This window comes from Ambystoma mexicanum, chromosome 4q, assembly GCF_040938575.1.
Source record: "Ambystoma mexicanum isolate Mex_15411 chromosome 4q, UKY_AmexF1_1, whole genome shotgun sequence".
In the NCBI taxonomy this organism is placed as follows: Eukaryota; Metazoa; Chordata; class Amphibia; order Caudata; family Ambystomatidae; genus Ambystoma; species Ambystoma mexicanum.
In genome coordinates, this window is record NC_090928.1 from 1,103,669,840 (window position 1) to 1,103,695,751 (window position 25,912).

General features: G+C 45.5%; 1 protein-coding gene across 3 annotated transcripts in view; it reads left to right on the top strand.

The window, feature by feature from the left end:
• The first annotated feature begins 249 nt into the window (after positions 1-249).
• Positions 250-25,912, top strand: part of LOC138468211 (EH domain-containing protein 3) — a 379,867-nt gene continuing 354,204 nt past the window's right edge. Inside the window, exon 1 of one of the 3 annotated variants that reach the window (XM_069608670.1) lies at positions 250-1,359. In XM_069608670.1, coding sequence (XP_069464771.1) covers positions 1,136-1,359 — 224 coding nt within the window. In that variant the 5' untranslated portion in view covers positions 250-1,135. Of the gene's footprint in view, positions 1,360-13,303; positions 13,434-25,912 lie in introns of those variants that run through there. The other 2 variants (XM_069608671.1, XM_069608672.1) reach the window with 2 other exon arrangements.

Here is a 25,912-nt window from a genome sequence, read left to right on the forward strand (position 1 = left end):
GCCGTATAAAACACTAAAAACGAATTGATCAGTAAGCACTGTAATAACGCGTGCTATTATTTCCAAATCTAAGGATACCGGATCTTGGATAGACGTATTCGTCCCTAGCGGAGTCTAGCTTGAGAAGTGGGCGATTCCCTCGTATAAAAGAAACGCGTTGAGCTGTCGATTGCATAATATTAAAGATTAATGTAAAACGCACGTCTTTTTCAGAACGTGACAATGACGCGAGGCAGAAATCCTGAGTTGTCCTTTGCTCCAACAGATGTCGCTGTTGCAGTTCAGCAGCGGGGAGGCCTTTGCAGCAATCCCCCTCCACCAACCAGGATTTTGCAACGCAGGAGCTTGAGGCAACCCTGAGCCACAGGCCACCCCACCCAGCCCTGCATCGCCCGGGTCCGCCCCAGCCGGCTTCACAGGCGACCTGATACAGGCATTCCGCCAGGAGAAGGTCAGCTTCCGCCCAGCTCAGCCACCAACATGGCCCCGCCCGGCCCGGCTTCCACCGCCGAGCACTGAGGGGGGCGTCTGCCAGGAGTAGGGCAGCTTCCGCTCGGCGCAGCTTCCTGCAGGCTGGCATTTAAAAGCAACAGCTGGGTCTGAGATTTACATCTGCCGCGGCATCATTCTGGCAAACGGGGACTCCGCATCCTTTGCGCTGCACGCTCGAGGCTTCCTCGCCTGCCTGCCTGCCTGCCTGCAACGAAGTAGGGGGAGCTGCGCACCGCTGCATTTTTTTTTTCTGCATTGCATTTTGTAGGATTTTATATTCTCAGCGGACGTTGAGCTGCCACCGCCTGCCCGAGCACAGGGAAGACCATCGCTTTTTATTCCACCACATTTCTGGAAGGATAACGGATTGTATTGTGCAAGTGTTTGGGCGTTTTGGTATTTTTTTTTCATTTATATAATATTTATATAGAGAATTATTATTAATACTTTAGCCTATCCACCCCTTCTCGGTTAGAGAACAATAGGATTTGTTCTTGGTACTAGTTAGACTGCATGCTGCTACTCGTGCATGCTGTAGGTAATTAAAGGATTCCAGCAGGCTCTGCTTTCTGATCGCACTGCGGGGCGACAGGTAGCTTGCTTTACATCCATCCGATCCCATAAGACGCTCTGAGATTGCAAAATGTTCAGCTGGCTGGGCACCGATGACAAGCGAAAGGACCCCGAGGTGTTCCAGACGGTCAGCGATGGCCTGAAAAAGCTCTACAGGACCAAGCTGCTGCCTCTGGAAGAACACTACCGATTCCACGAGTTCCACTCCCCGGCGCTGGAAGATGCGGATTTTGATAACAAGCCGATGATCTTGCTTGTGGGACAGTACTCCACCGGGAAGACCACGTTTATACGGTAATATGGCAGTCAAATGTCTTTTGTATAGCGCGCAGCTGTAATTGATATGGTTTCGTAGCGCTGGCGGCTAGCTTAATGTTTCTAGTCCTTTGCCTCTTTCGAAATTAGACGCATTGATTCATATGTCCGACAGCACTACACACCCCACGTCAACTGAATCTCTTATGCGGTCTCTGTTGGGTTTGAGTGTTACTGTAAGGCAGTCCCTATATGTAGCCCTTTCATTTGGAATAGGACACGAGCACCTTTTATTCTGACTGGAGAAGTACACACTTTTGCCAATGCACTTCAGCTTTTGAAATGGAGAAGCCTTTTGGTAAACGTAATGTTTTTTGATTTTTCTGCCAGAAATCGTAATGATCAAACCCAAGTAACTTGTGATTTGGAGGCACCTTGCTCCTTACCCCAACGTGCATTCAATGGTCTGTATCAGAATTCAAAACTCCAGGTGTTTTGGACCACAACTTCCAACAGCCGTAGCCAGCATAGTCAATGCCGTGGGATAATCCGAATTGTAGTCGAAAATATTTGGAGAGCCACGCGTTGCAGACTGCTATATGTTAGATCATAATGTTGACGACTGAAGGTTGACGGAAGATGATGGCTGGGCAGTACTATTGGGCAAGGCAATAATGAGGAGTGGGTTTGGGCACCAGCACCCACATTCCACTGAACGCAGAGAAAAAAACATGGAAAAGGCTGTCTTTTACCCACACATTCTTTGGGATGCATTGGTCCTCATGCAGTGTTCTCATAGGCTGTAGCATGCCTGAACACTGCATGCAGATTTGCATAGTGTGGATACATGGTGATTCTGCTGTGAGTAGCATCACCAGTTTCTGGGCTATGCCCTGGAACTTTGTGCACAACTACATACCCGTTGCAGTCTGCTAAAATGACCATTTATGAGGCCTAAATAAGTTTCCGAAATGGTCAATCTAAGTAATGGGTTGCAGTGGGACACATGGTGCAAGCAGTATGAGCAGCAAGTCTCCCAGTTGTGTGCATGTTCCAGGCTTTGCGTACAATGGGGGAAATGGGGCTACCCCACAATGCATGAGGTTATCATCTACTTCTCGAGGGTCAGCTCATGCATGCATGTGGTTAATCCTATTAAGATCTGTAGGAGAAATGTCCCTCGCTTCCCCCACCCCTGCATCCTGGAATGACCCACCCATCACTTGTGATAGCAACCTGGGCTATTCCACATGCATTCTCCTAAAGCAGGAGACTCAAGGTCTAGGCAGGGATGAATAAGAGGCTCTTGGTGGTCTTCCCATACCTAACTTGCTTCCTATGGTCCTGCGTGTCTAAGAAGCCTCATCGATTGAGCACGGGTAATGCTGACTGCTTCTAAATAACTTCATCAAAACGACCCAAATCAAGCTTGCAGCATTTCAGCTCAGGCATCCCAACAGTGCTTCTTAATAACTTAATCGAAATGACCCAAATCAAGCTTGCAGCATTTCTCCTCAGGCATCCCAACAGTACTTCTTAATAACTTCATGAAAATGACCCGAATCAAGCTTGCAGCATTTCAGCTCAGGCATCCCAGCAGTGCTTCTTAAGAACTTCACGAAAAGGACCCACATCAAGCTTGCAGTGCTTCTTAATAACTTCATGAAAAGGACCCACATCAAGTTTGCAGCATTTCTTCTCCTCAGGCATCCCAGCAGTGCTTCTTAATAACTTCATGAAAATGACCCGAATCAAGCTTGCAGCATTTCAGCTCGGGCATTCCAGCAGTGCTTCTTAATAACTTCATGAAAATGACCCGAATCAAGCTTGCAGCATTTCTCCTCAGGCATCCCAGCAGTGCTTTTTAAGAACTTCATGAAAATGACCCGAATCAAGCTTGCAGCATTTCTCCTCAGGCATCCCAGCAGTGCTGCTTAATAACTTCATGAAAATGACCCGAATCAAGCTTGCAGCATTTCTCCTCAGGCATCCCAGCAGTGCTTCTTAATAACTTCATGAAAATGACCCAAATCAATCTTGCAGCATTTCTTCTCCTCAGGCATCCCAGCAGTGCTTCTTAAGAACTTCATGAAACTGACCCAAATCAAGCTTGCAGCATTTCTTCTCCTCAGGCATCCCAGCAGTGCTTCTCAAGAGCTTCATGAAACTGACCCAAATCAAGCTTGCAGCATTTCTTCTCCTCAGGTATCCCAGCAGTGCTTCTCAAGAGCTTCATGAAAATGACCCAAATCAAGCTTGCAGCATTTCTCCTCAGGCATCCCAGCAGTGCTTCTTAATAACTTCATGAAAATGAAACGAATCAAGCTTGCAGCATTTCAGCTCAGGTATCCCAGCAGTGCACACCTCACTTCATGACAATAGTTCCTATGTGTCATAATGGTTACTGATGAGTAGAACAGATGAGCACTGAAGGGGAGTAGAGCAGAAGGTAACTTAATCAAGGTACAGATTGAAAAAGCTGAAATGCTTAAAAAATGTCATGAAACATCCAGAATCCAAGGATTCACTAATTTCAAAATGCAGAATAAACCAAGAAGTTGATTTTTAAAATAAACACTTGGATGGATGAAGGGGAATAAGCGGGGGGGGGGGGGGGGGGGTGGCCAGGAGAAAGGTTGTTCATGTAAGTGAGGAATGACCGGAAAATATCCAGATGAAGAAGATGTGGATTTGGAAAGGCTAGACTATTCTGGGGTGGTGTTGGTGAACCATTATCTGTATAAAAAAAATCCATGATAAATGTATTTTTTTTAATCGATTTCTTCTTTTTCCTAATGAAGTAAAAGAAAGCAAAACTATTGTTTGAACGCTCTCTATTTTGTTCAAGGTTTGCACATTCCTCCTTTTTTATTTTTAGGATTTTCACAGAGTCAGGCAGAACTCTGCTCAGGTGTAGATTGCATGGACGCACAAGACAATCAGGTCCTAAGCACGTCTTCACTGTAAGTTAGTGGAGGGTGGAATTTATTACCACATTTTGCTGCATGTTTTCAATGTCTTTCACTAGCTGTATGCAGGAAATTTGGAGCAATGAATGTACCCCTATTTATTTTACAACCAACGTCAAAATGAGGACCTGGGGTCGAAGGATGTAGGAGAAGAATAAAGGGGTGTTGGTCCCTGTAGGGGCGCCTACCCACGGGCTGCCTACATAACAGTGCCCAGTGAACTGGAGCTCTAGACTGGTGCCACCAAGGAGGTCCTAGCTTCTGGAGGGGCTCATCATACAATAGCAGTCTATGGATCTACGCCTGCATATGTGGCTAGGTCGGAACAATGAAATTAAGCGCTGGAAACATTAAGTATTAAAAAGGACAATCTTTCTGCAATTTACATCACAGTGGCATAATGTCTGATCATATAATGAGCAACTGTACCCATGAGAAGTGGAGGTCGGAACTCCAGCACTTGCAGGGATCTCTGAGCTGTGACCATTCAATCTGTTTTATGTATCCTTGACATGGTTTATTTCTGAAAAATGTAAACACAAGTTGTGAAAGTGTGCCTTCCAAATTAGGACAGCCCAGCATGGGCTGAAGGATTTTGCAATGCACTGTAAGACGTGTCCTTGAGCAACGAAGGCGAAGCGACTGTCTTTGTGGGCAGGGCCAGACGGATATGCAACGGGATATTGCCCCACTGTCTTTGTGCAGACAGTGAGATATGCAAAGGGATATTGCCCCACTGCCTTTTTTGCAGGCGGTGAGATATGCAAAGGCATATTGCCCCGCTGCCTTTGTGCAGGCGGTGAGATATGCAAAGGGATGTAGCTCCACTGCCTTTGTGCAGACGGTGAGATATGCAAAGGCATATTGCCCCACTGCCTTTGTGCAGGCGGTGAGATATGCAAAGGGATGTAGCCCCACTGCCTTTGTGCAGACGTTGAGATATGCAAAGGGATATTGCCCCACTTCCTTTTTGCAGGCGGTGAGATATGCAAAGGCATATTGCCCCGCTGCCTTTGTGCAGGCGGCGAGATATGCAAAGGGATGTAGCCCCACTGCCTTTGTGCAGACGGTGAGATATGCAAAGGGATATTGCCCCACTGCCTTTGTGCAGGTGATGAGATATGCAAAGGGATATTGCCCGCTGCCTTTGTGCAGACGGTGAGATATGCAAAGGGATATTTCCCCACTGCCTTTGTGCAGGCAATGAGATATGCAAAGGAATATTGCCCCACTGCCTTTGTGCAGGCGGTGAGCTAAAACATGATTGCACAGACACTGTTTGGTGGGCCACATCCTACAGAAATGGTTTTGGCGTTGTTCATTCTCAGTGGAGGGGCACACTTGGGGTTTCAGCGTGGGCTAGTAAAGGTAGTCCAGATGTAGTCCCCTTTCTCGCTGTGCCAGATACGCACATCAGCACCGCAACCAGGGCCGGCCTTAGGGCAGGGCGGGCCGGGCGGCCGCCCGGGACACCATGCCCCCTCAGAGTGCCATTAGCCCCCACCGAGTCAGCTCAGGGGAGTCTTTCAAGGGACCCCCCCCGAGCTGGCGTAGTGGGAATGGGTGCGGCAGTCGCCCTTTTGGCATTAAATGCACCCGCGACTGCGGGGCGCCTTTAATAATAATACAGTCATTTTGAGATGAATACCTCCCCACTCCGACGCAGGAGCAAGGCGGTTTTCATTGGAATAGGGCGCATGAGCGCCCTATTCCAGTGATTAACCGCTAGGCGTCGGAGCAGGGAGGGATAGAAAAATAAAAGCTGTGCAACCCCCGCCCCCCCCCCCCCCAAACCCTCCACCTGTTGACCAGTGGCACGCAGCGAGAGACAGGGGAGCACCAATTCGCCCAGGGCGATGCTGCCACTAAGGCCAGCCCTGACCACAACACCACCTCCACATTGGCACCCACCAAGCCAAACACAAACCTGGAGCTACTGTTCTGAATGTGTTCAGAGGAGAATTCCATAGCATTTTGGTCCTTCTCTGTCCTTGTGGGTGGGGCCAGAATGATAAGCAAATGGACAATAGGTCCCCTTGGATACGAATAACATATTGCATGATGTAACATTGATGAACTGCAGGGTTCTCTGCAGCACATCTGCTCAGGCCCAAAAAACCATTTGCCAGCAACTGGATCCAGCACAGAAAATCTATCCACCGGGGAGAGGAATTCTATTGAATTTGAGTTTCTGACAGGAGAAATATATGACTTTACAGCAAAACTATATCCATGTTTTCCTAGCCTAGCTCCAGCCATTGCACTTTCTAGTGCAGTATAGTCCGTTTTGTGAACCCTGGACCGTGTTAAACGCAGGGCTCCCGATCAGATTTCAAAGTGGGAGTATTTTACTCCCTATTTTTTAAAGTTGTCAGTAAAATGAGTTTTTTAGGGAGTAAAAGGTAAGTCCCATTCACAATGGGAGTATTTTCTAGGCAAGTAAACAAGTAAACATGTTTTAACTATAAACCTTATTATTCATGCACATTAAGAGATAGATGTTTATCGCTTCCGATCAGGCACTAAAAACAGCTTCTTCCTGTGGTGCAAAGTGCGCTACTGTTCCAAACATGTGGGTGGAAGCAGTGGGGACAAAGTTCTATTCTGGGTGTCCCTGCACTTTCTTCAGTCTGCTCCTTTAAGAATTTGACACAAATGAGAATCAGAGAATACTGAGCAAAAGCATTCCATAACAACTTAATGGCTGCCAACCTATTTTACTTTACTTTATTTCATTTATATCGCACACAATGGACCCTGAGGCATGATGACGCATACAGAAACAAACAAAACAATCAATAAATGGAACATGAAACATAAAACAAAACGATACAAAATATCAAAAAACAGCATTAGAGAGGCAGTGAGAGACTAAACTGCAAAAAATATAACGGTGACCTAAGGAGCTGTTACACATGGGGGGAAAAAGAAAAGAATGTCAGTTGCTACCGGGGACATCAAAGTATCAGTTTACAATTGGAGGACCCCCTAGGAAGATATCTGCATGATCTAAGATAAGAGGCTAATGTTCTGCGCCCGCAGACCACTAGGACACAATCCCTTGATTGTTGCGAACACCAGTCACCATTTATCGACAAACTTCTATGTGTCAACTTCCTATTTTTTTTGGGAGCATTTTTACTTCCTATTTTGGTTTTTCGATAGTATTTGTCAAATTTTAGAGAAAAAAAAGTAGCGGATACGCCCCATATCTGTAAAGCTGGTTATGCGTATTGTGAAATTACACAAGCTTCTTCGATGTTCCTGTGCATTTGAGTCACTGATAAGCCCACTCTCTGTTATAGTAGAGGGAGGTGGGTGGAAGACTCCCTACTGCCCCCCAAAAGTAAAATTGTAGTGCTTTCCCCAACTCCATTAAAACAGATAAGATTTGATGTATTCCAGGCCAGTACTGTCCCCCTCTGTCCCTACCCCGGTGCAGCTCTGCTGATGGGGGTCTAGGCATCGGGCTAGAATTAAGCCCTGATTAAAGGGTTATGGGGACTGACTCATGGTATTCCAATCCATAGGGTATCCTTCATAGCGTGCCGGACAATAAAGATGGCAGCACCATAGTTTGGCTGCCATATTTTTAATCTAGAACCATCAGAGGTCAACCTGTCCATGGTCTCGGAGTTGGGCCCTTTCCATAATAAGGCGATCTGCCCTGAGGAGGCACCCTGTAGGTAACGGCCCGCCGCTCAAGATAGGGGCCCGAGCGCAGAGAGGGTCCCTCAACCAGGGTGGCGGGCCATTACTCCTGATTGCATCGTTTACATGTTAGTCTGACGATGCTGTGCCTTCTGTTGAAGCCGAGACATCCTGAGATGATAAGGCAATCTGACCCGGAAGGATTGTTAGAGAGCTCTGTTTTCCAGTTCTCAGAAGTCAGATAAACAACGTGTGCTTTGTTTTACCGGCGCTCTATCGTGGTCCAACTCAGTTATCGGCATCAAAATGTTGTAATCCGGAACGTCCTTTACTGGAACAGTATTATCGCCGGCAAGGGGAGAGGCCAGTTAATAGAACATTCCGGTTAAATGGGTGCCACGTGACGAAGTTTCTGCCGCGCTTTTATTAGGCTATCCCATAGTGTGTGGGTCCAATCTTTGAAATCATAAACCACTCGCTACACACGGAAAGCCACTTGCACGGTCTGTGAATAAAATGTAGCCCAGCACACGCACGAAAAACGACTCAACATACAGGAGTGGCGCAGCTTCCGTTACCAACCATGATTTATATTCCTAGACATACATTAGTCCCAACTAAAACGCCCCATCAGTCCGTCCTCTCAGAAATCCACGACCATTGCGTCGAGGCAGAAAGCACACCTCAGCTGTTCAAGAAACACTGTGGCTCACACTGAGAATAAAGAAACCGCACACAGTCCAGGTCAGTTCTCCACAGCACGAACCGCAGCCACCTAAAGCATGACCACGTCACAAACCCATGCAAGACAATCCCAAATGGTGAATCAGAAACAATGCTGTCGTCAGTATTAAGTCACACCCTGCAGAAATCGACATTCACTGCACACAAAAGGGGGTGCACACGACATGACAGAGTCAGTGTGCTGCGATTTGCAAATGTGACGCTCTTTCACTAGCTGCAGTGAAGTGTGGCGGATCTGAACACATCATCAAGCGCTGCGTGTTCGGCTGCGTCTCCAGAGGCACTCGTCTCAGTGATGAGCTTGCGCTTCATGTCCATGTCTATGGGGAGGAAGTCCATCTGCACTTAGAGGTGAAGGCAATGCACTGAAGTGCAGCGCTGCGGTGCTGTGCACATACCAAACACCCTTCTCTTCCACTATCCATGAATTCACCAGTTGGCAGTCTGCAATATGAGAGAAGAGCATGAGGTTAGCTACATTGCTCAAACAGGGGATCTGTCCGGCATCACACTTGACAAGGGATCCAACTGCAATGTCTGCCTGACACCCCCTCCACAACCACCTCTCTCACATTCCCTCTCCCCCTGCAGGTGGCATAACTGCAGGCCATCTCACAAACACAGTGCCTCACATATTGGCACCCAACCTCCCACACCCTGTTGCTCACTCCCGACAAGGGCTCCAACCGTTATGCCTGCCTGACACACACCCTACAACCACCTCTCACATGCCTTCTCCCTCTGCAGGAGGCACACACGAAGATCATCCCACACACACACAGACCCTCACATATCAGCCTGTGACTCACAACTAACAAGGGATCCAACTGCAATGCCTGCCTGACACCCCCTCCATAACCACCTCTCTCACATTCCCTCTCTCCCCCTGCAGGAGGCACAACCGCAGGTCACCACACACACACCCTCACATATTGGCACCCAACCTCCCACACACTGTGACTTAGTTACACACAACATTTAACTACAGAAATGCATCCAGAGAAAAAGAAAAATGTCTAGAGTTAAATAAATATAATTTCCTTTTTTAAAGACTGAGCACTAACAAAGCTTATCTTTTTTTGCATAGAGCTTGTATGGGCATTTGCTAGGCATACACCATTTGCCACGCATTGCCTGCATATGCCAAGGTGCTGCCATTATTTGATTTGGTACTCCCATCATAGGATGTGTACTGCTATAATATAACCGCTAGTGCCACCAAACCAACGTACTGGCAAGGATTGCCATCAAAATCCCATTTCATCTCGCTATCCTGCATATAATATCAAAGGAGGCCTGTGCATTTGGGACTGGTCAACCTCACATAGAGACACAGCCCTTGAATGCCACTGCAGTGATGGGTGTGGCAGCCATTTTAACATGACATCCAAATCTTTTGGCTCCCCAAATAAGTATGCCTGGGTCATGGCTACACACCTTTCAATATTAGGGTGTGTGTTGCGAAAAATGAAATGAGCGCACAACCCAATGTGCATTACATAGTGGGTCAATCATGCACTTTTCTTTTTTTTTCTTTGAGTATAAATGTAATATTTTTCCTTAAATGCTCTTTGCTTTTTTTCAAATCACCCAGTATCCTTCATTCGTTTTATTTGTCCTTTCCCCTTTCTCACAGGGCTATTATCAAACAGTGCAATAGGAGTGTGTCTCACTGTTGTTCTTGAAATGATAACCTTCCATCAAAACCTTATTTATATGGCTATTCTAGGTTTTTATAATGTGGTTTGCTCAGTAAGAGAGTTGTAGATTCTAATTATCACTAACAAATAATCTGAAAGTGATACTTGGAAATGAACTTTGTAACTTTTACAAAATAGCCAGTTTGCATTGTTGGTACAATTAAATAGTATCCTTTTTTAAAATAAACTGCTTTAAAAAAAACACACTCCACTGTACCCCACCAATTATATTTTCCCTTCTGGCTCCGCGGCTGACAGCAATGACTCTGGTGGCTCAGGCAAACGATCACCCCACAACGGACGCAGCACACCCGCATAGTAAGATAACAGGGCCAGTCTTTGCATCAGGCAGTGCAGGCAGCTGCCTGAGGTGCCAAGCTCTGGGGAGCGCCAGTCTGACTTCAACAACACCATTTTCATCATTTTAATCATTGGAAAAAAGTACATACTGTACACAAAAAACAAAGTGAAACCTTTTAAATCATCAGACTCTCCAATTCTTGCAGTCAGCAGCAGTGCATTCAAAGCCAGGCCCTTCTGGGGTCTGTGTAAGCACTTGCGGCCGGGCCTTAAAAGCAACATGTGTTGCTTATCAGCTCCCAAGCTGAAACTTGGGTGATCACAGGTGCCTCCTCCTCAGCGCATGTGCTGTACAGAGTTGGGGTTGATTGATTGATTGGGCTGGTAGGATACAGACGGCACTTGCGAAGTTGTGCTTGAGTGGTTAATATCTCGGGTACATGCAACTCTTCGTGCCAGCGTGGGACACGCTGTCTGGATGCAAAGAGGTGATGTGCCTGTGTTTGCATTATTGTAGCTTTTCATCTTGCTCTGTGAGGCCAGTGCTGTGCAGATGGGTGTGGGGCAGTGGTGCAACGACCATGCACTACGAGCGTAACACAGTAATATGAGTGGCTCATATCATAGGCGGTATGCATTATTAATGCAAAGGCATTCATTTGTCACCGTAAGGGAACACTACAAAGCCCCTTCATTAAATGAGTAACCGCCTTTAATGTACATACATTTTACTCACATACTAAGCAATACCGAAATAAACTACTTTTAAAATGATGCTCGCCACTTTAACACAGACAGGAAAAGCTCTTTCTTTGCTGTGCTCTCGGTGTAGCACATGCACAACAATTTATATACATCCAAGTATTTAATTTCTAAAATTATGAGTGTAAAATAACCTAAAATAGCTTCTTTTTAATATTTTTTAACACTATAAAGGAAAGAGTATTCAGAATGTAGTATTACACTGTAATACCACAAAGTAAGGTTGGGGTTGCGGACCACAGAAGCATCAATCTATATATTAAAAGCCCACATTTTTATTTTTTCAGCCTCGCCATCCATGGTATCACTGAAATAATACAATCAACTTGAAAATGAATGACTGCAGGCTAAATGGGCCATGCAGAGAACTGATACAGCACCCACATATGCTTATCTATTTTGTGGGTCGTCCTCGCTTCCCAACACTCTGCAATTTGTCACAAAGGTGCTCCCAGGCCAGGCTTCCCCATAATGCTGGTGTTTGCGAAAAGACTGCGCATGGCACACACAGACACAAAGCTGCACCCGGTCACACACCGAGGCACACAGAGGCACTGGAGGAAACCAGATCAGACACAAATGAGAGAGAGGGGATAATGAGGGTGTGGGGGGCACAGGCACTGGTTAGACCACCCACCCATGCCCCCCTCCCCAACTGCCCACCTCGAGTGAATCAAGCAGAGCCCAGGCAAATACCCCTGATCAGCTTCAGTGATACAGATCTGACACCTGGAATCTTAAGCAAAATACATCAAACCCCATGGCCCCTCCCCTTATCTTAGTAAGACATTTCAGACTCCAGCGATGCCCCCTCTTCCCTCCATCTTGTACGATAAGGCGAACAGAGCTGGAGACGGACAGAACAGGACACAGACAATAAATGGTGCTGGCGGCTTCACAGTTAACACATGCCCAGCATTTACTAATGTAAAACGTTTCATTGTTAGCACATGCATTCGTATGCATACATTTTTAGACAAATGAAAGAGGAGGGGTGTTCGTACTTGCACATCTGGGGAGTGATTAGAAGGGTAGGGGCAGGAGACTGTTGATTCTCACAGCAGTGCTTAACTGTGTGGTTTCTCTGGTTTCAGATGTGAAGGAGAGAGTTAACGGATTGTAACATTGAAGCCGCACTAGAATAGCCTTATTAGAATGTGTAAAGAAGTTAGATGCCCCCACACAAGTACATTTTCCCCTCCCCCATCGTTTCTGAAGTTAGCACCTCTCCCAACATTTTGGGGAGGCCCAAACCATGCTACCTGCCTGGGGTGCAATCTGGTTTTAGAGCGGCCCTGGATACCGAGACATACTACGGGGGGGTTTTGTGCACAGTTTGAAAGAAAAAAACCATCATATACAGAAGAGAGAGAGAGGGAGAGAGAGAGAAAATCGGAGACAAGAGCTAGAGACGTTTGACACTTGGGGTACAGCTAGTTGCTAGTTATTGTAAAGCCGGCTGGATAAGAAAACAATTGCTGTAGCGTGCCACCACCTTTTATAATGTATGGGAACACTGTGCCCTCACAGCGCCTTAGATGAGACTGCACCCCCTATTTTTTTTGCAGGAGAGAATCTTGTAATGCACTGCTTAGCATGCACCACACCATGGGCTGTTTGGTGGTATTTGACAATTGGTGGCTGCTGGACCAGTCATCCTAAAGTAAAATATGCTTTGCCCCCGGGTTCCACAACTCTTGGGAGTGCCACGTTTTTCACTGGGCTGTACTGCGTGGTGAGCACAGAGTCACGTGTGCTGTCCGCGTACAGCGGAGGTATTGAAGCCCTTGATTGACGTAAGCTCTACTCGGAGCTGTTTACTGTCACATGAAGCCAGCCAGCTGCCCTGCAGCACATGCGGAGAAGAAGCGCCCTTTAAAGAGAAAGGCAGAGCAGAACACCGGAAGTAGGAATTGCTGAGTCGACTGGTTTCCAATGGAACGAACGTCTCGCTCTCCTTCTCTAGAAAGTGAAAGCACTTTGTCAGGTGAAACATTCGGACGTGCAAAATGCATTTCTTTTTAAGCAGTACCGCTCTACAAGCACTGGCATGATAGGTGCTATGATAGCATGTAATGTATTTTGCACATTACCGCCATGTAAAACACAAGGTTTTTATTTGGCGCTTCATGGCGGATTCCGCTCGCTTCTAAGCTCTGTAATAATTGTTATAATACTTCCCCATTTAATAGTATTCAAACTTTCGACCTCGAATGGTAAAATGCTGAGCCGGGACCTTGGAAGGATAAAGGGATGCGTCGGCACTACTGTAATATGAACCTGTGACTGCAGGCAGACACACACTGATGTCCGAGGCGAGGGATTATATCTCTGACATATTTTGTTGCACGATACATGTGATAATCATTCATTAATGATATCATTGTTACTCCATTAAATGGAATTGGCTATATCTGACGTCATTCCAGGAGAGACACTCCTTCACAGCTCTCCTGAGCCGAAGGTACACTTTCAAAACATTCTTTTAAAGACGTGTCCTCTCCTCGCTCTGAGGCAACCCTACTGTGCTCCTGAAGTTAATTTGCACGTCGCCTCGAGGGCCCCTGTGCTCCTTATTCGATGCTCATCCCCGCTACTTTCATACTTGTTCTCTCCCACCCAGAGACACATCATGGCCCCTTCTCTGAGACCATGCCCTCGCCTCACTTGAAGCCCATGCCATTGCTTCGCACTACAGGCTAGACCATGCCTCTCACTTGGGGGAGCAACTTGAGAATGATGGACAATGCTTGTTGTGTCATCTAAAACCTTTCATTAAAATTCATTCCCCAAAATTACTATTTTGAGTAATCGCAACATAGTAGTTTCAATTTTTGTTTTTTTTACATCTTATTTATTTAAAACTGTCTTTGTTGGAGTGTCTTCTTGTCTATTGTACCCCCCAAAGAGATATTGTGAGGATATTGAAAGTTGCCTCAGACTTCTGTGCATGTATAATCTCTCATCCCGCTCTCCCGTGCTTCACATGGAGCCAAACTCTTGGTGAGTTTGAACATCCTTCTAATACACCCATCTATTGGACAGTTGGACTGGCGTACATTGGCTTGTTCTACACATGATTCAATACAACAGCGTTCGTCCATAATTCAACGTGGAATGCACTTTCCATCTTTTTCATGTTATCGGGTATCTTTTCAACACTGTTGAGAAGACTATTGGATATTGTTGGTGATATTTCAATTCTCATATGGCACGATGGAGCATTTTAGGGACAGGGAGAATTTGCCGCGGCAGATTTCGTCAAATTTATTATAACGAATATTGCCACAAATATATGTGGCGGGTGGGTTTAGGTGAATACATAATGTAGGCTTATGGGGGTGGCTCCGGCTGGGCGGTGGGGGGGAGGGGGTTTAGTCTCCACCTGCATATATTTGCAGGAAATCTACCACAATTGTTTTTTTCGTGATGAAATCGAGTTCTATAACACGTTTTTGACAAAATCGCATAGAACCGCCTGTTACCCTAGCGGGTAGATTTGGGTGGGTATTTTTCAGTGTAGCCTGATGTCTTTCACATTACACACACTGTAATGCCAATTTTGGAAGCCACCTCCTCCGGCGTTCTGTGCACTGGTCGAACTTACCAGCTCCCTAAAGGCTCACACAGTATTTCTGCAGTTTTCATGATGAGATGACCACTGTGTGCGATACTCATGTTGGAAGACTTGGGGAACTGTATCCGGGAAGTTTGCTATGTGTACACTGAGCAGAGTAGTTGTCCTTGGCAGGGGGCATAAGAAATGGTTCATTTGGAATACAGATGGGAGCCGCCCCCCCCCCCCCTCCAGAGTGACAGGCTCTGGAGACTGTGACTCTGACAAATTCCTTCTTCACGGGCAGGTAGTCCTCCCAAGCTTTTAAAATATTTTTAACATAAACTGGTGCTGGTAAATGAAATGTATCTCAGAAAGCGAACCAAGCTTATCAGGACCCGCTGAAAAGCATAGTGCACATGGGTTCACTTGGTCTCTTTGCTGAATCCTGCCTACTGACATCTCAGCAACTAGCATGCAGTTTGGCAACAGGATCACTAGAGTCACATGTACCTTCCTGACAAATAGCATGCTGGAATCCAAATTAATTCCAATTATGGGCTGCCCTTCACAGTGAACACACATGATCCAAATCATATATAACTGTACATTCTCAAGGCCTGGTGACGGGTGGGTTCATATAAAGCTATATCCGGTTGCTATAGCGGCCTGTGGGAAGCTACGGATATAAATGGCCGAAACCCATTTGATGTTTTTTTTTCTTCAACTAGCTTTCCAGTGACCCCTGCAATTGTCAGAGTTTTGTGGATCTCTGTGTGGGTTGGGTTTCCATGACAACAGGATGTAAGATCATGGCACAGATGCTCTTTGTTCTTTCCTTTAGTGGAAAATAGAAAAAAGTGGTACAGATGGGCACCGCTAATTTCGATTACTCTAGATATAAAGATTTGAAGATTCTCAAAGATACTCATTTTGTTGTGTATGGAGCTCTGTGGATGAAAAACGGCCCTTAGCACAAGGCCAAATCTAAACAACACAGAAACTCACAGGGGAACCCCCTGCAAGAACCACAGGCTCACTTGTTGCCAAACTAGTGGGCTGAAAATCAAAAATAACCACATCATTTATACAGTGTTTCTCCTCACAGTTACAGAAAAGAACAGAGTTATGACACAGTATGTTTTTATATATGTACAGTAATAAGGGAGTGTTGCGCTAACAAGGATTTTAAAAGTGCCAAGGTATTTCGGATAATATCCATCTTCAGGGCAAACCCTTAGCCCACACTGGTAGATCGAACCTTCAAGATCAGAAGGGGTAGTAAGCAATGGCCTGCATCATGGTTGCTTTTGGCAATATACACTGGTCAGCTCAAAACAGCACGGAAAAAGCCTTGACGCCTTCCCAGAGGAACAAGTTCTGCCCCTTGTGGGGCAGGCTACGAACCGCTGCTTCACTGCTTCAAAGATAGCTCCGCCAAAACAATATGGATGCCACACCAAGGGGACAAGGATTGGAGTCGCTTTAATGTTGGAGCAGGCAGTTGAGCAGTAAGTTAAGTAAGATGAGGAGAGAATTTGTCGCCAGGTGAGGGGTTGCAGCATTTGGACTTTCCTAGGACACCCATACTTCTCCCAGCTTCTCTGAGCTACTGCAACTGCCACATTGTGGATCCACGTCCGTCCCATTCGACTTCAAAGTCGATTTGCCGCTTTTTTTGCATCCGAGAGATGTTGACTTCCGCATTGTGCTGACTCAACATTGCTTGCCATGTCCGTGCCTTTTCAAGCCTAGAGCCTTGAAACCGCATCGGATGGTGGACCTGGTCGACCAGCTCACCAGCTTGACTTTGGTTCTGTCCCATTGACCTTGTTCTATGGGCCCTAGTGACAATAAAGCTCCCACTCCATATCTTGAAAAAAAAGGCATATACTTCAAGTTGAACATTGCTTCAAAGACAATTGCCTGCATACCCCTGTCTTCATACCCAGAGTACCACTTTTAAACAGAAGTCTGCTTATTCTTTGAATTTCTTTACAGGGGTGGGTTGTTGGTCTTTGCATTAGTAGGTCTGTTCTTTTAGTTTGATGAAAGTCTTGTATTTCGTTTATAGAATTGTGAGTGGACATTTCTTTTATTTTGCTCCCTCCGTGCTGTTGTTGTGTGGATGCTACCTTGTTTTCTCATGCCCCTCTGGAAGAGGATAGCCTGCCCTCGGCCCATGCTACCCTAAAGAGGTGAAGGAGCTGCACCCTTCATGTTGTGCCTGGTTCACCCTTTATGATGGAGATTCCTGCTGGTTTAGCAGCTGTGTGGGACTGAGTAGTAGTCATTTTGTCACAGTCACCTTTTGGCAAGAAAATCTAGTTTAAAATTATGTTTTGACCAATTTTATGTAATTCTTTTAAATAACCAAACAGCTGCTCCAAAAAAGTGACTCGCACCTAAAGGTGACCAGTGGACTATTCGCTATTGTTCTCCGTTAAACATGATACTTTAACTTATTTCGGTGGTTTATCACAATATTTGTAAGTATTCAGTACACAACACAGTGGGATAAATCAGTCAGTTATATTTATGGTTCATAGAATTAGTGCTTGAACTAATGGCATGTTTGGAGAGGACTCTATGCCACTTCTGCACAAATAATGTTAAAGGTATTGGCTTTGAAGAACTCGTGTGCCTTTTAGAGGGTAATGGCGGACTACGAGCAAACACAAGTCGAGATACAATTAAACCTGATCTATGAGATTAGTAGGCTATATGATTTGAGGAATATCTTTGCATGCCTTGAGGGTACGAAGGATATCGTTATACCAATGGTGGCAAGGCGTGCACTTGACTTGGACCCATAAAAAATTCCAAAACTGGCCATAAAGAGTACGAATTGTAGAGCCTCGGGTTCCGACGGACCTGCTAACATAACTTTAAAGGCAAACCTGGAACTGTGGGAAAAAGTTTCTAATAATACTTTTGTGAAGATCTTAGAGGCTAAAGCCATTCCTGCCTTGTGGAGATCTTCCTTGCTGGTTCCTATATTTTGAAAAGGTGATCGAACCATTCCTGCCAATTATCGACTGATTGCCTTCATAGATATTTCCAGTAAAACTTTTGCCTCTCTACTGATGGAAGAATTGCTACTATAAGCTGAGGGAAGTCAAAGTCTCGACAAATGGCAAACTGGATTTGTCAAAGCAACTGGTACTTCTCTAAATAGCTTCCTACTAAATCTTTTGAAAGTGGAAACTGTTAGGAAAGACAGGCCCATATTTGTAGCCTTCATCGATTTCTCAATGGCTTTTGACTGCATAAATCATAACCTCTTGTGTCAGAAACGGAAGGTATGGGGCTGCCCACGAGCACTGTTAAATATGCTGATTGCCCTTCACACTAACCCGGTAAATAAAAAAAGGTCTTCTATCTTGGGTTTGTGCCTGACTTTATACCCTACAAATGAGGACATAAGAGCTAGAATTGGTACTCCGTGTCAACCCCGAACGTACTGCTTTTGTGAAGTCTTGAGCAAACTGGTGACTTTACGCCATTTGATTTTAGAATGTACGGCTCTGAGGGCTCTCCGTTTGCAACTCTTCGGCCCACTTTTGAAGGATTTTAGGATCCTATCCATCGATGCAGCGTGGGGAAATATAACAGATGTCAGCCACAATAGTGGGTTTAGCGTCTCTTCGTCTCTTAAATAACACCCCCCCCATAGCAGCGCCGAAGTGAAGAATTTTTAGATTTTTATGATAGGGTTGATTCGCCTTTTGACTATTCCTTTGAATTGTAATGAAGGTTATTTATTTATTTATTTACTTAGGCATTTGTATTGCACACCAAGCCCTGGGGCAGTTAATGAGTGTTTACTTGTTCTGTCTTAGTAATGTATTGTGTTCTTGTACTTTCTAACTTTACTACCACACTGGGTAAAAAGGTAACTTTCGTTAAACATTAAATGAAAAAAAACATATGGCACTTCTTTTTGCCACTTGTGGAGGGATGTACCTCTGTGGGGTTCTTTGCTTATTCCTTGCACTATTTAGACTCATGCTGGCCAGAAATAGGTGGCACAAGTCACAATAAGCTGTGGGCAGCCCATGCCACTGGCCCTCTGCTGCTGCCACTTGGCTCTCTGAAGTGGAAGACCTGTGTCTAGGTTTCTCAAAATTGCGCTGAATATAAAGGAACACCCAACTTTTTAGAAATATTGCATTGTTTACCTTTTTGTGCAATCAGATGCTTATGGCACAAAGGCTGGCATTGTAAACTAACAGTTGTGTTTGTAGCGCAAACCCCTGCCTGCAATTTTTTTTTTTACTTGCGTGGGCGATGATCATAGTACAGTGACTCACAGTAAACAAAATATCTATACTCCAGTTATATATGCAAGGTCATACCTTTAAAATATGGCGTTTATAGCAAGGCACATAATGGAATGATTGGGGCATTTGGGTCTGCACTGCAGTTGATGGCAGTGCCTGTGAGGCTTTTCCTTGCATACACGTCCTATGCTGGAGCTCTTTGGGGCACTTAAGGCGTACGTGGCATGGGATGGCAGCACCTGGACTTACACCTTACATATGGTGACACTTTTACCAGGCGTAGGAGGACATTATTGTGACGTTTGAAGTTGCGCTTGATATATGATGGAAGCACCTGGACATATGAAGTGATGGCCATATTATGGCACTGGGCCATGCACCTGGCACATTATGGCAGCACCTGAACATGTGGGTCATATGACTATACTAGGCACACAATGGTATTATTAGGGCATGCATTTGATGCTGTAGCTGGTATATTATGGCAGCACCCGCACATGAGGGGTTGTACCATGCAGTCACCATATGCCCTGGTACCCCCACCTTGACATTTGTGTATTTGAGGCTGAAAATGGCAATTGATGACAGCACCTGCGCATATGGGGATATACTTTAGATATGTTCATTATGACCGTCATATGGTGTCCTTATTGGGGCATTTCTGTCTGCACATGTTACATGATGGCTGAACCTGCAAGGCTATATATTTTGCGACGTATTATGTACAACGCAGGAATACGCCATGGGATGCCAGCTCTACGATTCCTAAGAGAATGTCTCCTCCCCTCTGTGGTATCGGGCACTGCACGTTTTATTCCTAGGGCAGGGCTGCTTATAGGCAGGACCATCAAGTATGCCCCGACAACATGGATATTGGTGAGTAAGAGTCGTTGTCCCCGACAATTACTGCACTTATATCCTGGTAGGTATATAGCCATACATTGACTCATTACAACACCGATTCTTACTTTGAAGTTCAGTGTTTACACTCCGTTGTACTGTCATTTCCTGCTCTACTCCCTCGTTAGTCATAAATAGCGTATATTGGGCCTCATTACACGGATGGCGCTAAGGGATTACCGGCACCGGTAAGGGCACCGGTGCCGGTAATCCCTTAGCGCCATACTGCGAGGTCCCTCAGTGGGTCCTGTCCTTAACGTGTGGCCAGACCACACGTTAAGGAAGGGACCCGCTGAGGGACTTCAGGGCAAATAACGGTACCGCTAATAGCGGTACCGTTATTTGCTCCTTCCCCATCCCCATTGACCCCTATAGGGGCTCAAATGGGAATTGGGAAGGGCCTTGGTGAATGGGGAATTATCGCCCCACCAACCTTGGAATGGGGTGGTAATTCCCCCATTCACCGAGGTGGACTCGGTAAAATACCGGCGGCAACCATGGCGCTAATAGCGCCATGGTTACCGCCGTCCATGTAAAGAGGCCCATTGTATGGATCCTTTTATCAACTGCTAATACTTTTATACTTGTATCTTTTATGTATAAACTGCATTTTTAGAACTTGAAGGTAATAATGCCGAATACAAGTATGTTTTGACTGACTGATATTGACATTATCATAGCTCTCAACCTTTTGTGTCGCAATGGCAGGTGAAAAGACCCGATTTTATTTTTGGCGGGTGAGAGGCCCATTGAAACGAATGGGCGTGCAGGAGGCTTGGCGGGTGAGTCAGCTGTTTACAAGGCGGGTGACACCCGCCAAAAGCGTGTTAGTTGAGAGCTGTGCATTATATGCCCGATGACAGCATTTGCAGTGCGCAGGTGTGGCAGGCTGCTCATTCACTCAGAGCTCTGATGTCAATTTCCTGGCACAAATTAGGGTACGGCCTAGCCCCAAGAGGTAAACAGCAAGCAGTGTGCTTATCTGGGCAGGCTGTGCCAATGCTCGTTTCATCCTGCTGCTGCATTTCTCCATGACAAGGTCTTGTGGCAGAGGCGCCAAGGCAGCACATCCTGTGTTTGTTTCTTAAGTGGTGGAAACCCCGCAAGCTTCCTGCAGAATGAAATCTTTGCAGTCTCCCCCTGTGTTGCTTAATCGGTCCCAGTGGCATACAAGTATTTGAATGGTATGCATTCGTTCTTTTTCTTTGCGACTAGCCCAGATGAGGTCATCAGGAGTTCAGATGGAACAGTGAGCATGGACTGTGTTTCAGCAAATTATGAACTATTCTAAGCAAACTGCTTTTCTGAATTAGCTTCTGAAAAGCCTTGCTTCTGTTGCTAAAAGGGAGACTATGATGTGACGTGGTATACAGGAGTGTGCCAGTGAGGGCTGCGGAAGGGTGAGTAGGGTTAGAGAGAGGGTAGGAACGGTGGAGGTAGAGTGGTGCGGGGCACGGTTGCACAGGTTCAAAGGTAGACTGCGAATGGGAGCAGGGAAGGTGGCAGTGCAGGGGCTTCAATTGGGGAAATTATGTTGGTGTGGAGTGGGATAGAGTGGTAGAGTGATGGTGTGGAGTGGTGTAGAGATGGAGTGGGATTGTGAAGTAGTGGTGTAACAGGGGGGATCGTACCCCATACCTTACTGAGAGACTGGTGTAAGCGGGCACCCAGTATACATATATATCACTTAACTTATCTTCTGACCAGCCTCTTATCTGTCTTCAAACACTGCTTACCTGGGTTCGAGATCACCTTGGTGAACCTTGATATGGCGTTGGGAAGGGACAACCAAACAGGAGCAACAAGGGATACCAGGAATATCTAAGTACTATGATCTGGCCTGGATAGAACACACATATTTATATCAACATCAAAGGTCATAGTACTGTTTTTTTATGTGGTGAGTTCAGGAATAGTCTACCTATCTAAAAAGTCACCATATCATCGTGACCCGACACTTGTAAACAATAGTGTCTTTCACTAACCATGTAATGAGATGAAAAACATTCAATTCAACCCAATAGACACTTTCTCATTATTTCAATATTTTTATTAACATTTAGGAAAAACATTATTAAAGACTGTTCTCATTATTATAAAAAACAATCACAAATATCAGTAACAATAGAATCATCAGCCAATCCAATGAGTTAATAGTTCGACTGGTCAGATACATCATTCCCATCTAAAACCACAACAAACCACACGCCAACCATACTTCATTCATACTCAAACAATTCATCAATTCATTCACTTACAACATTTAATTCATCAATCTAAAACAATCATGCTAAAATACGACAATACAACTTTGTGTCATTACCAATATAAAACAATGAGTTTGTCACAGCTGAGCCACTGTTAATTCTACGGTCTATTATGGCAAAAAAGGGCTCAAGCTCTTCTTTTACAAAGCTGTTTACAACTGACCCGACATGTTTCTTTCTGTGCAAATTTTGTTCAACAGAAATTCCTCAAGGGCACAAAGATCCGGCGTTGTCAAATGGAAAATCGATGGAAATAGGAACGCGTAGACTACACCAAAAGATCACAGTATATCTCTGGTAAAAGTCTTCACTGGTTGTACTCGTTTTCACCAATCACGAAGGTACACAATTACCAATAAGAAAGAAGTGCCCAACACTCATGGGGGCAGGCACAACTGTATAGAGCACATGTGTTCAAGAGGGCGGATCCTCGATCACCTTCTTCACAATGGTGTAACCCATCTGCATGAATGTGTCTGGGTGGACTGTCTTAAATAGAGTCTCTTCACAAAATGAGAAACAAACGTAAACCGAATCAGTGTCATCCGGTTCAAGTCCGAACAGTTCACGATTCTGCAATGACCACTGCGACTCCTGTGCAACCTCTGTTAGCCAGACTGTGGTGTGCTGCACTGCCAAGCCTCGCTTTCCCCATGACGCCCACTCTCGCCTCCTACTCTGGGTCGGCAGCCTTCCATCTGAACGATACGGGAAGGGAAAGAAAGACAAAGGTTAATGTAGGATACTGGGTTAGAATAACTGGCACACAAAAGGAAAGGTGGACAAAAGAATGCTGGTGTATAGGCCTTTATTTGTTCTTTGGTTTACTATACTTTTCTCTTCTGTTACATCTGCAGGTTTATTAAGTCTTGTAGAAAAGGGGGAAACACAAGACACAATTTACAATATTAACTAACCCTAAGCAGCTGCGTAATTAAAGCCTAAACAAGTATAAAAAGAGCCCTTTTACCCATATTAAATTATACAATTAAAGTCCTTAAAAATATGTAAAAAGTCTCTACAGAGTGCACTGTAAAAAAACGAAATAGATGCTCCTAAACTGTTCCTTGTAGAGGCAAGCAGCAAACAGCACGTCTGTGGGGGCCCCAAAGTCTTTAAGTGGGCTGGGCTGTGTATGCCAGATGCAGCCCAGCAATTGTTAGCAGCGTGGGGGGAGTCCCTTCAATAAATGTAACTAGGCTGCGTATGTCAGATGCAGCCTGGCATTGATTGCAGCAGTATGGGGGCATGACAACATTCCTCAACCTGGGCTGCGCCATCCTGGTGCGACCAAGGGAGTGACAATTACACTGCCCGGGAGGGCTGAAATATTGGGTGCTCACGGCTGTGGGGACTTGATCTTGGGTACTACTCTGCCTGTCAAGGGAGTGCCTCTCTGCAGACTCGGGCATCGGTGGTGAAATGGCAATGAGCGGAGCACCTATCAACCCTCCTTAACGGGGGTTGAAAACCGTTAACTCCCCGGCACTCCGCTCATGCCGGCAACAGTTATTTCTCCCTTTTTAGAGTAAAGAATCCCCCGCGTGACAGTCCTTTAATCCATTATTATTTTCATTAATTTCAAGGGTCCCCATGGCGTATTCTTGCACTGGGGATCCTTCTACTTTTGCCCCACCCCTGCAAAGGGCTTACATGCTCCCCCCTGGGAAGTATCCTCGGCCCTGAAGATAACCTTGGCCTGTTCCATAAAGTTGTCTAGCCATGATTTTGATAAACAGGCCACCGGTTGCCACCCAGTTTCCTGAATCTCCCACCCCTCCCACAGTACCCGTGACCTCGTAGGAGCATGCTCTAAAGAAGGAGGGATAGAAGATCGAGAGGAACAGGCAAGAAAGAGAGTAGAGAGAAAGAGAGGGAGAAAGAAGAAAACAGCTCTGTGTGGAGCCGCTATCTTGAGCGGTCCCCAGTGCACAGAAATATCCAGCCGGCGTGTGCCAAGCCCCCCATGGAGTGATCCCAGGGGCTGAGCTGCTTGGCCTAGGCAACTCTGCCACCCTGGAGCTGTGGTGGATGCCGGCTTCCCGGGAGACAGACCAGACAGGCCCAGGAATCATAAAGGACCTGGGCAGCATGCGTGGGAGCGCCCTGGCCAGATTGGAACAGCCCAGTCAAGGCCACGTTAAGGGGTGGCCTGATCCAGGCTGCCTGGCCATGCCTCAAGTCGGCCTGCCTCATGGCCAGTGAGGCGAGACCTTCAGAACGTCCTCATGTTTCATACGCGCTAGGCGGCGGCTCAGGAAGTAAATATGATATGATAGGTTATTTATAACGCGCTTAATACCAAGAGGTTTCAAGAACCTGTTGCTCTGTGTCGTCTTGCTTCCAAGGCGAGCACGTTGCCCTTGACCTATCCTCCTGAGACTAGCAGTGAGTTTGCACATATTCATTCCACTTAGCTCACCTGTTTAAGGCTATGAATGTATTGACTATGTGCAGGTTGTTTAAATGTAGGCAAAAACAAATTACATCCAACAGGTCTAATGCTCTTTATGATAGTGTGCTCTCCTCTGAACGCATGTTTGTGTGTGTGCAGCCTCCAATGAACATATGTGTGCAACTTTCAATCTACATATGTGTATACATTTTTCAAGCTATATATGTGAACATTTTCAATCTATTGCTATTTACTTTCCCTCAGCTGTACACTTTTTGGGATGGACATGTAATATTCTCTAGTATCCGGTACCATGTTAAAACACTCTTGCCCTTTCACTTTACACGCAGGTTTGCCTGTGCATTTCAAGATAAGGGACTGCAGGGGTTGAACACTTTGCATTGTTTTCTATCAATACAATTAATTATCTGTGCTAAATTCTGTCATGCAAGCATCTCATTTATGACTAGGCTCTCACTGGCCACACATTTGTGATATCACATTAGGAAATAGTATGTCACAGCAATACTATAGGCACATGATTCTATGTTGACATGAGCTAAGGATTCTTTTTAATGGTGCTTAGTTTTACAAAAACAATTTTTACATTTAAGTTGCACCAAAAAGCTGTCAGTTTTAAATCAGGCCTCTCAATACAAAAATGCATTGGGTTTTTAGGAAATTACATCTCACTTGGTGCTCAATTTAATGGGCGACACATGGCACAATATTAAACACTGCACCTGTACCTTTGTCACATTAGCACCCCCACCTGTTTCCACAGCCCCTTTGAGTCACTGGATTTTACCATGGATAATTGGGGTTTTTATACTTACATTTTAAATCGATCTTTTGTTGTTGTTGGAGAAACAGCTTTGACCCTCAACCTGAAGTTGCTGCCTCAGCAAGGTCCCTTTACAGCTGTATGTCTGGAAATCAATCTCCAACATATGGCTTGCTCATCTCATTCTGAAATAGCTCCTTTCTGCATTCTGCTTGGAATCCAATCATCCAGATGGTGCCAGCTCCCTAGCAATCTCCTCCCAGTTATATCCAATATTAATA